Source organism: Saccopteryx bilineata, chromosome 1 (genome assembly GCF_036850765.1).
Source record: "Saccopteryx bilineata isolate mSacBil1 chromosome 1, mSacBil1_pri_phased_curated, whole genome shotgun sequence".
Classification (NCBI taxonomy): Eukaryota; Metazoa; Chordata; class Mammalia; order Chiroptera; family Emballonuridae; genus Saccopteryx; species Saccopteryx bilineata.
This window is the reverse complement of record NC_089490.1, coordinates 111,013,064-111,028,530: the sequence shown is the minus strand read 5'-3', so window position 1 is coordinate 111,028,530 and position 15,467 is coordinate 111,013,064. Positions and strand designations below refer to the sequence as shown.

The 15,467-nt window shown below is 37.2% G+C and overlaps 1 protein-coding gene across 1 annotated transcript; it reads right to left on the bottom strand.

Moving 5' to 3' along the window:
• Window positions 1–294: 294 nt before the first annotated feature.
• Window positions 295–6,848, bottom strand: LOC136320033 (uncharacterized). Its single transcript, XM_066253181.1, has 3 exons — window positions 6,774–6,848; window positions 1,200–2,007; window positions 295–376 (listed from the first exon to the last, which is right to left on the bottom strand). The coding sequence occupies exons 1-3, from the start codon at window positions 6,777–6,779 to the stop codon at window positions 354–356; spliced, it is 837 nt and encodes a 278-aa protein (XP_066109278.1). The 5' UTR covers window positions 6,780–6,848; the 3' UTR covers window positions 295–353.
• Between the last annotated feature and the right edge of the window lie 8,619 nt (window positions 6,849–15,467).

Below are 15,467 nucleotides of genomic sequence, written 5' to 3'. Positions count from 1 at the left end.
GTTTGTATGAAAAAAATGGTGTGTTTTTCAAATGTGAATTTGTAAAACTCTCTTATTAGTCTCAAGAATAAGTGTTTTTAGCTTTGGAATATTGATGGTAGTTAAGTTCTCACAAAACTTTTACAATCTGAGAAAACCTGAACTACTTGTCGAACTGTACAATACAGAACATTTGGAGTCCAATCAGGGTTTTGCACCTCCAAGCTCATCCTTCTTGTCCCTTGACTGAGAATCACGACCATAAAAAAAAACAAACCAAAAAACAAGAGCCAGAGTGCAATACTCATGAATTTATTGGTGATTTCATGTTGGTGAAGGGACTGGTGAAGTTCAAACCACTGAAAAGTCCACGGTCACCGGTTGATTGCTATCAATTCTGAAACAAAGAGAAGGATTTTAGACATGAGTATTAACTTAGCCTGAGCATGATCTATGCCTGGTATCTGTACTGTTAAATAGTTTCATTATAAGAAAACGCATTGTTAAGAGAGAGGAGAAATAGGAGGGGTGGGGAGATTGAGGTGGGTGGAGGGAGCCAGGAAAGAGGAGAGGGGAGGGGGAGGGAGGGAAGATGAGAGAAGAGGAGAGGACAGGGGGAGGGAGGAAAGAGGAGAGGAGAGAGGAGAGGAGATGGGGAGAGGGGATAGGAGAGGAGAGGAGGGGAGAGGGGAGAGGAGAGGAGAGGAGGGGAGAGGGGAGAGGAGAGGAGAGGAGGGGAGAGGAGAGGAGAGGAGAGGAGAGGAGAGGAGAGGAGAGGAGAGGAGAGGAGAGGAGAGGAGAGGAGAGGAGAGGAGAGGAGAGGAGAGGAGAGGAGAGGAGAGGAGAGGGGGAGAGGAAGGGAGGAGAGGACAGGAGGAGAGGAGAAGAGGAGAGGAGAGGAGAGGAGAGGAGAGGAGAGGAGAGGAGAGGAGAGGAGAGGAGAGGAGAGGAGAGGAGAGGAGAGGTAGAACTGAGAGAGGTTGTAGGCTAAATAAGAAGAGAGACTCAAATGAAAGCTCAGGGTAGAAATTAACACTGGCTGTTAAAAGAATGAAACAGACTTTTTTGTTTAAGGTTTAGGAAAAGAGAATTGTGACAAATACAAATGTGGACAGTTTGACTGATTAAAGTCAATATTAAAAATGAGAAATAAACAGAAACAAAAACTTAAACATTTAAAGAGAAATTCACTAGATTAGTAAATAAAATGCAATTAATACCTGTGGGATCACTGAAAGTAATCTTTAGTTTGTTTTCCTTTTCACTGGCCACCATGCTGACCACCCTGGCCATCTCTTTCGTGCTGACCACCCTGGCCATCCTTTTCATCGTTGCCATCTCTTTCCTGCTGACCACTCTGGCCATCTCTTCCACGCTGACCACACTGGACATCTCTTCCGTGCTGATCATTGTTGCCATCTCCTTCCTGCTGACCACCCTGGCCATCTCTTCCACACTGACCACCCTGGCCATCTCTTCCGTGCTGATCATTATTATCATCTCCTTCCTGCTGACCACCCTGGCCATCTCTTCCACACTGACCACCCTGGCCATCTCTTTCGTGCTGATCATTATTATCATCTCCTTCCTGCTGACCACCCTGGCCATCTCTTCCACGCTGACCACCCTGGCCATCTCTTCCGTGCTGATCATTGTTAACATCTCCTTCCTGCTGACCACCCTGGCCATCTCTTCTGCGCTGACCACCCTGGCCATCTCTTTCGTGCTGATCATTATTATCATCTCCTTCCTGCTGACCACCCTGGTCATCCCTTTCTCTCTGACCATTTGGGCCATCTCTTCCGTGCTGACCACCCCGGCTACCTTGGTCATCATAGTGATCTTGGCTTCTGTGAACATTTTGAACTCTTTGGCCACCTTTTCCAGTTCTGCTAGGTGAATTTTCCTGGGCTCCCTGGACATCTTGGCTGCCAGACTCATTTTTGCCATTCTTGCCACGCTGACCTCCATGTTCTTGAGATTCAAGCTGTATGTCCACTGAGAGTTCTTCACCTGACTTTTGATCTTCTTTAGTGAGAGAATAGATTCAGAAAGAAACAGAAGAAAGAGAGGTTCACCATAAACTTAAATGAGGCAGGTAAGGAATCTATTGAAGCCCAAATTTAATTAGAAATAATATATTACTGGTTTAAATGCTACTAAGTAGTGAGCAGGGCCCAATTCCTACAAGGGGCAGAGAAATCCTGGCTTCTTCAGAGAGCATGGACTAAGCTTAGCATCTTTTGTTTGCCCTGTCACTATTTACTCTCCCCTCTTTTGATGTTTCTGCCACTGTTCTATATTGCCATCTATTCTAATCTTGCTGTGATATATAAGGAATCATCTATAAACCACCAGATAGCTCATCATGTCTGAGAGAAACCACTGGATTGAGGCACTGTGTCTACCTATAAAAATATACATGATATCTTGGAAAAAAATTATTGAACATGGCAGAGCAATTAAACAACACTCCCTCTTTCCTCTTTTCTATCAACTGTTGTCTATAGACAAACCGAAAGAGTAGATACTATATAAAGCACACCTTTTATTTTGTCTCTTTTCAAATTTCTGGTACTTCTCATTGAATACCAGCCTTCACCATCTGTTTTCAATTATTTCTTTATGATCTCATGATCATCACCCTTTTTTTAAATTAATAGTGTATATTTTTTTACATTCAATATTATTTTGTATTAGATTTAGGTGTACAGCATAATTATACATTCATATACTTTACAAAGTATTCCCCCAATATTCACAATTCCCACCTGACACTACTCATAGCTGCTACAATACTATTGAATGTATTTACTATGCTGTACTTGACATCTCATGACAGTTCTGCAACTACCCATCCATCATGGTCATCACTGCTGCAATCATTCTCTTGTGGATTCAATCTATACTCTATTTCCCATCGTGCCTCACACCAGACACTAGGATTCTAAGCTTAAAAGACACTGCCTGTGCTCTCAAGTGGTTTACTCTTCATTATTGTCAGAGCAACAGATACAGCTCTGTGTCACTCCCTTTTTCAAAAATCTCTTTGTGACCCAGAGAGTAAATTACAAATTCAGTTTGCCATTCATGGAACTTTTCATAATCTGGAACTAACCCATAGTCACAGTTTTATCTTTCTGTGGTCACTTCAACCTGGCTAAATTATCTGGTGTTCTTAGACCATTGAAATGCTAGGTTATGTGCATATATTTAGCCATGCATTTAACTCAACTTTCTTCCATGCCCTGCTCTCCACAGTCCAGATCACATAGCCTCTCTTGTGGGTCTTTTTCTTTTTCTCCCCAGCTTGAGTTCTGTAATATCTTCTTTTGCTACTTTTCTGAAGGTGGTCATCATTATGCCTAGATTAAATATTCCATTAGATCCTGAGTTCTTTAAGGACAGAAATAATGTTTTATTTACCTTTGCATTCCTGGTACCAAGGATAGGACCCTGACATGATTATTAAGTATTAAATTTTATCAAGTTAATGTTGGGGTTGACAATATGCATAATCAAAGCATTTTTTTTACAGGTATCCTTATAGTCAAACTCTTATAACACCCGGTAAAATCAGAAGGAAAGCAGTGAACATGTTTTCTAGACCTGACGGAACTTTTAAATCTAAAGAAAATCATTGTGTTTACTTATTTTTTTTATTTATATTAATTTGGTGAAAGAGACAGGAAGGGAGAGAGACGAGAAGCATCAATTGTTTGTTGCGGCACCTTCATTGTTCATTGTTTGCTTTCTTGTATGCACCTTAACCTGGAGGCTACAGCAGAGGGAGTGACTTCTTGCTCAAGCCAGCAACATTGGGCTCAAGCAAGCAACCTTGGGCTCCATGCCAGCCATCTTTAGGTTCAAGCCAGTGATCGTGGGGTCACTTTTATGATCCCACGCTCAAACCAACAACCCTGTGCTCAAGCCAGATGATCCCTTGCTCTAGCCAGAGTTCTCTGCGTCCCAGTCTGACACTCTATCCATTGTATTACTGCCTGGTCAGGCAAATAATTGCTTTTTATTTTTGTGCTTCTTCTGCAATATGGGACAAATAAGGTTAAACTATGTAGTAAAAGAGTTGAGAAAGAAAAATTTAAAGGTTAAACATGATTTCTTAAAATGTAAAAATCAGAAATGTAAAAATCATAGAAATGTTGCCAGTGATTTTCAACCTTTGTTTCTCACGCACTCATAAACTAATTACTAAAGAAAAAGGGGCCCTGACCTCTTCTTCCTTAGTAACTAATTTATTTGTTCCATGAGATGAAAATGGTTGTATTTAGTCAGGGCCACTGACCTTAGTAATTAGTGCGTGTTTGTGCCATGAAAAAAAAGGTTGAAAATCACTGAGACTAATAACCCAGAACAGAGATTCTTAGAATTTATTTAGAAAAATTCTAAATAACTTGATTAAATGCATTCTTCCTCATTGTTTTGAAAGATATTTGCAAAGAAAGAACAACAACAACAAATAGGAACAAAGTATGAAATGACATCATAACCTGAATGGAAGGGCCATTGACAAGTCAGAAAGTGGGGGAAAATCATTAAGCATATAAAGGTTTTCTTCAAGCAATCAAAGTTTTGACTCACTTATTAAATTCTGTTACTTCTTTTGTGACATAATTTATAACTCATTAGCTCTGTCATGTACTCTAGTCATTTCCTATATCTTCCCTTCTACACCCACCCACCCATACACATCACTTCCATTGACTTCATTTCTTTTCATTTGAAGTATGTACACTTAATAACAGCTTTAAATTTTACCTACTCAGACATCTTACCAATTAAACAGATATCAAGGTTCAGGTAAAAGAAGAATGAAGCATTAGTGCTATAAACAGGTAAGTTGCAATGGTAAACTTATTGATTGAATGATAGTAGTACTTTTGTTAAATTATATAGTATCTTTATGATTTAAATTAGTTAAATATCATTGGACAAAACTTCTTTTAAAATGTAAGGAATTTGTATTAGTCAATTATTTGTCTTTATCTATAGGATTTATAGAAAATTTTTACAAACAAGGTAGGGTGCCATGTTCTGCTGATGTGCAGACACTAGGCCTCTGACCCACAATTACAATGTAAAAAGGAAGGAGAGGAGCTATAACGATAAGACTGAGGACCACTGAAACTTAGCCAATTGTTACTCCTTTTTGCCTTTCTCTAGACTCAACTTTGAGAGTTTTCAAAAGAAAAACAAAGAAAAAAGTATGATAGGTTCTGAAGAAAAACAAAGAAAGGAATACATTCTTAAACAAGAATTTACCTGACAAGTTTTCATGATCTATAAGTATGACTTAAAAATAAAAAAGAAGGTAAAATTAAAATATGATTTGATAAGACCCCAGCTATACATTTGTAGAAAAGTAGTATTGGATTTAAGAAGTTAGAAAATTCCTAAGAGAACTAATAATAGTAATAATAATAATAATAAAGACAAACATTTTCTAAAGCAGAATCTTATATCTGATCATTGATTTTAAACCAGAGATAAAAAAGGAGTCAAATATTTTACTCTGTATATAGTTTACGGTCTACATTAACATGACTTTACTATTCCAGAAAATTTTTATCCCAAAAGATAATTGTTTTAAATAATTATTGAGGAATTTGTAAAATATGAGTAATATCTACTTTGAACTGTTACAGTGAATAATCAATGACATGTGAAATACCAAGAATAAACTAAATTTTCAGTACATACTTAAAGCAGAAACCTTTCTTCATAATTTTACTATTATTCCACATTTAATATCCAAACTACCACAGCATGTAGATTTGAGGCTCAAATAATTTTATTATAAAATACCCTTTTATAGATGTTTATTAAAACCTATACACCTTTCAGAAAAATTCAAAATTACTCTGTCAGAATTACCTTTTTCATAAACAGCAACTTTGTCTCAGTTGTGGCAACAGGTTTAAAATTCAAATGATTTATTAGAACTTCATATATTTGCTTAATATCCTTTTTTTTTTTTACTTAAGCTGCTTCTATATAATGACAAAACTTTTGATAAGAAAACAAAATCTATTTCCAACTTTTAACCATCTTGCAAGAAGTCTGATAGTTGAGTGTTTTCAGTCATGTAAATCATTATCTGGAATTTGACTTGGTATCTGGATATGTGGTACCATTAAGATATGCCATCTGTCTTCTTTAAAAGAGCCACAGATTGACAAAGAATAATCTTGCTTTTTTATTACATATAAATTCCTCCTTCATAACCTGAAATTATCCATTTCCAGGAATTCCTGGGTTTACTATAAATCCATGCCTGCCAAGTGATTACATGATTAGACCTATAAGTATTTAAAAAGAACAATGTAATGGAAAGAAAAAATTGATAGTGCTTACCTCATGTCAAAATGTTGTTGAAATAAATGAAAAGGTAATCAAAATACTCATTTCTAAATTTAAGAGTTTGATACCAAGGAAATGCAATACCTAGATGAATTACCCTGTTGAATTTAATATTCTAAACTTTAAAAAAAAATTTTAGTCAACTTAGAGAATTTGTTCACACAGAGTGAATAACTCAAAGTCCATATACCTAAAAACAGCAGATGTCACATCATGGATATGCTGGCTTGGGACTTAGGCCCAGGTTATCAGAGAGATATTTGCAAAGAGTGAAAAAGAGAAACTAATGTTGCCTTCTCTTTTATGGACCTATTCTCTGAAAATAAACTTTTTAATTCCTGAGAAGGATCAATTCTATTCTATTCCATGAATTTTAACCCCATCATTCCTTGAATAATCTCCATTTTCCCTCTTACCATCATCAACGTGGCGAGCAGAGCTCAGGGCCAGCAAGGCCCCCAAGAGCAAGAGCAGAAGCATCTTGGTAGAAGCCATGGTATCTCTCTCGATGCTGCAGGAACCTCAGAACACACTCCTTTATAAGACCAAGGAGAACAATACTACCTTTGAAGCCCATGGGTTGGACACTCTCACCTATATCTGATTTGCTGTTTGAGTCTAAGCCAACCTGTTGGATTTAAGGATTAGTCAAGCTCTTTAATAGAATACCATAAATTGGTCTGGTTTTTTGATCCTCTTCAACTACTAGTTAAAATTATGAGTACTAGTAATTGTCTTCTATTTTGCAACATTCAGTTTATAACTGTGGTTCTCTGTTTTACTACCTTATGCAACATTGTTCAAGCTGAACAAATGTCAATTAGTTCAGGCCCCTTTCCTATAGAATGAGCCAATAGAATCATCATGAAATGAAAGGCTAAAATAACAGAAATATAATTATAAGATGTAAGAACAACAAGAGGTCAAAAAAGACCAGTGTAAGTTATCTTAACATGGCTTGAAAAATAAAAGCAGTTGCCAGAAGGAGACTAACATCACCTTCAGACTCAAAGACTACCATTATTCAGCATAACCTTGAGTTCGTGATTTGAATGGACTGTGAAATATTAAAATTAAAAATGATCAGAATAATGAGTGAGTTAGAAAACAATACTGTGTAAAGAATCATTGAGTGAATTAAGAGCTATCATCTTGGAAAGAGAAGTGTAACTAAGCATGTTAATTTCATTGTTAAAGAGCAATTTTTATGTGTAGAGTTCTGAAAGATACAGAAAAGAGCTATTGATTTTAAAAGGTGGATATTTTGAAGATAACATAAAATAATGTAAAATAATTTCTTATGATTATTTAAATGATTTAAGTAACTTTAAATTATCTTAGGTAAATTTTAATTATAATAGACTAACCTAAAATACATTTTTTGTAATTATTAAAAATTGAAATATTACACTGAGTTCTTTCAGAAGAAAATTAGTTTTTTTACTACCAGGTATGCTCGGTCACTGAGGGATCTACAACTAAATATTTTTTTAAATGGAGATTCATTAGGGTATAATCATTTGTGTCAACTATCTTTAAAATGTCATCAATGGAAGAAAGGTTCCTTCCTTCAAATAAAAATTAAAGAAATTATATGACCTTTTTGATCATTCTTAGATAGTAAAATATAATAATTAATTTGTCACAAAACAGTCTCAATTCAATATATTAAGATGCCCAACCCCCTGTAATATAATAGTCATAGTTTTCATATTCATTCAAAATTATAGCTATTTTTTCTTTACCCAGCTAAAGCCTTCCATAGCTAAAGTCACCTGTCTCCTGGCCAGAGGGGGCAGTCAACTACTTTTTTTTAACCTGCTTATCTATTTCCCCATTCAATAGCAGTTCTTTTTGACATCTCCTGGTATAGAGTTAAGGGAGAAGAGGTAATAAAAGAAAACAATTTGAGAAAGCTCTTATTTGGCATTGTCATAAGCTCACCCTATATTCTCTACGCCTGGTAGATATTTAAAGATAATTGTCTGGAGATCCAAGATGGTGGTAAAGTAGGATCCACCTCTTCCTAGGATTAAACTGGAATTACAACTAAATTTAGAAACAAACATTCTGGAAAACCAACGCAAGACAAAGAGGAGTCTTATAACCACAGAAGAAGTCACATCAAGACTTCTTGCAGACATAGCAAGAAGACAGTCATCTGCAAGCCAAGAAGCAAGTTGTCATCAGAACACTACCATGCTAGTACTCTGGTCTCAGACTTCCTAGCCTCCAGAACTATGAGAAATAAACATTGTTTTTTAAAGCTAACCAATGAACGGCATTTTGTTATAGCAGCCTGAGTTGACTAAGACACCTAACTAGGAAAAAAGACTGGCCTTCCCTAAGCAAGAAGATGTTCTGTCAGTAGATAGCTCCTGGACTTGACCCCCAATATGGGCTTTGCCTGCATCTCCACTGGCACATATGGAAGATTTTGGATTTGCCAGCCTTCATAATTCCTCAAAATAAATCTCTCTCTCTCTCTCTACACACACACACACACACACACACACACACACACACACACACACACACACCTATCATAGGAATACATTCATGCCTTCTTTAGAGATCTTCAATCATTGGTATTGTTATTACCTATAAATCTCTTGATGAGAACATATACTGCTCACAAAAGTCAGGGGATATTTCATAATGAATATGAAGTAATAAAATATTCCCTAATTTTTGTGAGCAGAATATTTTTTAATTGCTTAATTACAGTTCAACATATCATCTTTTTGTCCTGAGATTCCATCACTTCTTCAGTTGGTGCTATTTGACATGACCTAAGATGACCCATCACAGACTCCCTTTCATGCTTAATTTACATCTGGTTGATAGGAAACACCCATTATTTAACCTTAAAATCTCTAGAATGCAGGGCAATTTCATCTAGGCAACCTTTCTTCATTTCACCCATGAGCAGTTACCAGCCTATCACCATCACTGCCTTTAGAAATTTCAGAGGGTTCAGACCCTAGTTCAATGTACCCATCACATCTAGAGTTTTAGTTATTCCACATGTGAACCTCTGTGTAAATGAGAAGAAAACATCTATTTCTGGCAGATATAGCCCTGCTGTTTCACAGGTTAGCAAACTCACTGCCAGGTGGATTTTTATCACTATTTGCTCCCTTAGCCAGTTTCCCTTGCGCAAGGCACAACTTTCTTCCCATACATAGTGGCCCTGAATATACACATCACTATCCAATTTCAGAAAAACCTAGAAAGAGTTTTTGAGTAATCTCCCTGATGCACCTCTCTCTTGACTTGTGGTGAAGACAGAAACATCATCTGAGGCATCCTCTGTTGATGATGATGAATGGAGGGGCAAATTTATTCACAGACCAGCTCTGTCCAATAAAAGCCCTTCTCACAAATCAACCTCTCAATCTCTTCTTTCCACACTTATATCAAAGTAAATGATAGACTTAAAAGATGGGTAACTAGTTTTTATTTTATCCTCTTCGTAAGTCCTTCAGGTTATTTTATCTCAAAACTCAAAGTGTTATCTAATATCTATTGTATACTTGTTGCCTTAGTTGGAACTTATAATTAATATTTGTTGTGTATCTGCTGAATCTACTAAATTCAAGGTGGATAGATTACACTGGGGAACAAAATTTTTGTTGCATCTACAAAAACACTTGTTCTTACCTAATTCGAGTGTGCTGATCTCACATCTGACATTAGTTTTTCTCTGTAAACTATAGTGTTTTTTGCAATTCAAGATTTTAGGTTTTCATCTTATGTAAATTTTCAAAATTTAGTTTAACATAATGAAGTAGAATGTCTTCTTGGGCATCATCTTTGTGATATATAATAATTGTATAATGCAGTACATACACTAAAAGATATGATTGCATCAGAATTTGTCTATAATTTCAAAATAGAACATATTAAAACACTTATTTTAATCATAAAATTTGCGCAAAACTTATTTAAATTCTATTCAGGCAAAAATTTGCATTTGCAGCTCTTGCATTTGTGTACTTGTTGAAGACAATCTCATTTGATATTTCAGCAGTTGTCTGCTCATCACTAACAGCTCCAAGATTTTTGGGAAACTTATCAAGGTGACTGTTCAGGAAGTGAATCTTAATGCTCATGTTACATCCAATGTCACAGAAAGCCAACAACATCCTTTGAACCAGAAGTTCATAGTTTTCTGCTTTTTTGTTGCCAAGGAAGTTCTTTGTAACTGCCACAAAAGACTGCCATGCTGCTTTCTCCTCCTTATTCATCTTCCTGGCAAATTCTTCATTATGCATGAGGGTTCGAATTTGAGGTCCATTGAATACACCTGCTTTTATCTCCTTGAAAGATAAGGCAGAAAAAGCAAAAATAATATGTTGAAAGCATTCACTATCTCTATTCAAAGCCTAAACAAACTGCTTCATTAAGCCAAGTTTGATGTGAAGTGGGGGGGGGGGGAATAATCCTGTCTTGATTAACTACAGGTTCATTTACAATATTTTGCATCCCTACTTCCAGACCTTCAAGCTTTGGCCACTCATTCTGTGTTCAGTGTTTCTCCTGAACTTGGCTGTCCCACAAACACAGAAAGCAAGGATACTTCATGAAACCTCTCTGTTGTCCTAGAAGGAAATTTACCATTTTAAGATCCACACAAATGATCCAGTTATGCTCCTTATACTTCAGAAAATCAAGGACAATTTTTATGTCATTCTTACTAAGTCATTCAATTTGGGTTGGCTAAATTGCTGAGGGGTTAATGACTGCTTGGCATCAGAAGAAGACCCTTCAGATTCTACAACCATTTCCTCATGCATCTTATCAAAATACACTTGATCACCATGTTAACTTTCTTTGTCCTTAGAAGAAATAAAACCATTGAAAACTGGAACCAGGAGTATCTCAGAGTGTGGGATAGGTCATATTGCTGAAGGAATATTAAGATATGTGATCATATGCTGTTTTTTCTTGCCAATGCCCTTTGTATGGATCAGACAGAAATAACAGTCACTGCTGTGGTCTTTAGGTTCATGCCAAACCATGGGAATATCAAAAGGCATTCCTTTGCATTTTCCTTTTGTCCAGTCATGAAGCATTTCCTCACAGTTATGACACACAATATGAGGAGCCCAATTCTTGTCTTGATCACCAAGGGGAACTTGAAAATAGGCAATACATGCATGTGTCACAAATGATAAAATATTACACCTTTGACGTTGAAGTGTGTAACAGCCACATGTATAACAGAAGGTGTCAGAACTATTCTTACATTTATGCCTACTCACAAAAGCCATGATTTAATATTAAAACAAAATAAGAGGGTGTTTTCATCAGATAATAATTTTTACATTTAAAAACAACTACAGTTTTGTCAAAATAATGTTTGTAAAAAAATTAATTGTCTTGTGGTTATGTTCAATCCAAGAATTGTTGCACTTTAACTCCACTTTAAAAACCAATGCATGCCATTAATTGTAACAAAAATAAATTAACATTGCATAAAAATTAGAGCATGCATCAAAAAATGGATTTTAAATTTGAAATCAGCAATGCAGACATATATAGAAACAGTTCTAAAACTTCATGCAACAGAAAATAAAAAAAAAAATGTTCCCCAGTGTTATTTCTGTTTGAGTTTTAGCTGAGGACATCCACCAGGCTTCTTTAGCTATTCTATGGGGAAGCCAACCAGGGCTATATTGATGTTTCCCTAGATTGCCATCTGTCTTAGTCCATTTAGGCTTCCATTACAAAATATCATAAACTGCACAGCTTAGACCGGGAAAATGGCAATGAAGTAGGTGGAGGTTACAACTCCCACCTCCCAGAACCAGAGTAGATTACAACTTAACTTAGAAACAATCATCTTGAAAAACCAACTTTGGACTAAACTAAGAGGAGTCTATAACCAAGGATCACCGAAGAAGCCACAATGAGACTGGTAGGAACGGCGAAGACACAGAAAGGGCTGTCCCACTCCTAGGGGTGAGAGGTGGCCTGGTGGGTCTCTCATGGCAGGGTGGGTTGCCCGAAGAGTTGTGGGTCCTCAGCTCCAGGACTGAACCTGAACCCTAGCCTGGAGCCTCAGAGACAAGAGGAGGCATATGGACAATATTTAACTGAAAGAAGAGCCGGGTTACTTTTTGCCAGAGAAAGACAGAACTCTCAGACCCAAGCTCTACTTTAAAGGGACCCTGCAGAAAATCTCATTCACAGCCACTTACTCAGGGCTCTGGGAGAGGGGAGCACCAAGAGGACTGGAGTTATGAAAGGAGAATGTAGTTTCCGGGGCACAGGGAGAGACTGTGCTGGATAGCCACCCAGACCCTGTACAGAGTCATTCCCCAGACCTAAAGTGGCCATTTTTCCTGGGAGAACCAAGCAGGAAAAGGGAAGAAATTACCTCACCCACCAGAGGCTCTTTTGCTCTAGTCAGTGCAATGAGATGCTTAGAAGCAGGGGGCACATCAGAGACACAGGTTTTGAGTGCTCATATCTGGCATACACCTCCCCCAAAACTGCTGAGTACACTCCAAAGTGCAGGAGGGCCTGGAATGGAAAGAAATATTTAAAATGATGCAAAACACGAGCCTACAACCAAGACTTCCTTATTCAGCAAGGCTATCATTTAAAATTGAAGAAGAAATAAAAAGCTTCCCAGCCTAAAAAAAAAATTCAAGGAATTCATTACAACTAAATCAATGCTGCAAGAAATGTTAAGGGGCCTGTTGTAAACAGAACAAAGGGGGGCAAAAGTCTAGTAAAAGAGGAATGTAGATTTAAAGAATAAAATGACAATAAACAACTACATATCAATAATAACCTTAAATATAAATGGATTAAATGTTCCAATCCAAAGACATCTGATAGCTGTGTGGATAAGAAAACAGGACACATATATATGCTATCTACAAGAGACCTACCTCAAAACAAAAGATACACATGGACTAAAACTAAAGGGATGGAAAAAATATTTCATGCAAGTGGAAATGAAAAAAAAAAACAATGCAGGGGTAGCAATACTTTATCTGACAAAATAGACTTTAAAACAAAAGGCTATAGTAAGGGATAAAGAAGGTCACTACATAATGATAAAGGGAGCAATCCAACAGGAAGCTATAACCATTATAAATATCTATGTACCTAATATAGGAGCACCTAAATATATAAAGCAGATTTTGATGGATTAAAAGGGCGAGATTAACAGCAATACTATAGTAATAGGTGATTTCAGTACCTCACTAACATCAATGGATAGATCCTCAAGAAAGAAAATTAACAAAGAAATAGCAGCCTTAAAGGACACACTAGATGAATTAGATTTAATAGCTATCTTCAGAACATTTCACCCTAAAGCAGCAGAATATACATTCTTTTCCAGTGCTCATGGTACATTCTCTATGATAGACCACATGTTAGGACACACAACAAGTCTCAATAAATTTAAGAAAACTGCAATCATATCAAGTATCTTCTCTGATCACAATGGCATAAAACTAGAAATCAACTACAATAGAAAAACTAATAAACATTCAAACACTTGGAAACTAAATAGCATGTTATTAAATAACAAATGAGTTAACAATAATACCAAAAAAGAAATAAAAAATTTCTTTGAAACAAATGAAAATAAACATACAACAACTCAAAATCTGTGGGACACAGCAAAAGCAGTCCTGAGAGGGAAGTTCATAGCATTACAGGCATACTTTCAGAAGCAAGGAAAAGCTCAGATAAACAACTTAACCCTGCATCTAAAACAACTAGAAAAAAATGGCAAGTAAGCCCAGAAGAAGTAGAAAAAAGGAAATAATAAAGATCACAGTGGATTAGTCAGTACTCAGATACTTGATTGGGGATTTTTGCCCACCAAGGGACTAGGGAAAGAACAGCAAAGAATTTTCACCCCCATAGAAGAGGCACCCAATACCAGAAACTGTGGATTAGGATATCAAAATTTAGCATAGGGGCCTTGGTAGCTCCTGCTACCTCAATAATGCATTGTGCAGACCCAATGACTTGGAAATCAGATAATCCTGTATGGGTATACCAATGGCCCCTTTCTCGGGAGAAACTTAGGGCAGCTGCTCAATTGGTACAAGAGAAGCTACAGCTTGGGCACATTGAACCATCTAATAGCCCATGGAATACACTTCTATATTTTGATTTTGTTGCCTCCTGGATTATCAAGGGGCATAGGCGACTCTTACAGCTTAGGTTTTGAGCCTCAAAATTATTGTTTTTCCTTTTTTCAAAGGATCAACAACAATGGCTCTGGGAAACTTCCACTAAATGGCAAATCGCTCTTGCAAATCAATGGACAACTTTATACTGAAACTGTCAACTTAAAATCAGCTCAAATTCTAGAATTGTATGCCATTATCATGGCTTTTCAGCATTTGCCATATTCCCCGTTTAATCTATATACAGACAGCAAATATTTACTTATGGTGTTTCCACTATAAAGACTGCTGTCTTAGGGACAAATGCTGATGAACTATTTCAGCAGTTCCTCCTTCTTCAAAGACTTGTATGTCAACACAGAGCTCCATGTTTTATACGACATACTTGAGCTCACTCCATGCTCCCTGGAGCTTTAGCACAAAGGAATGCCCTTTTTTTCTTTTTTCTTTTTCTTTTTCTTTTTTTGTTTTTGCATTTTTCTGAAGTTGGAAATGGGGAGGCAGTCAGACAGACTCCCCACATGCACCTGACTGGGATCTGCTCAGCATGCCTACCTACCGGGGGGGATGCTCTGCCCATCTGGGGTGTTGCTCTGTTGCAACCAGAGCCATTCTAGCACCTGAGGCAGAGGCCACAGAGCCATCCTCATCACCCCCTGGGCCAACTTTGCTCCAATGGAGCCTTAGCTGCGGGAGGGGAAGTGAGAGACATAGAGGAAGGAGAGGGGGAGGGGTGGAGAAGCAGATGGGTACTTCTCCTGTGTGCCCTGGCCGGGAATCGAACCCAGGAATCCTGAATGCCAGGCCAACACTCTACCACTGACCCAACTGGCCAGGGCCTAGGAATGCCTTTGTTGATCAAGCTACCCAAAAGAAAATTATTTGGAGCAACCATGACAGATCGAGCAATTCAGTCTCATAGTATTCATCACCAGAATGCTGCAG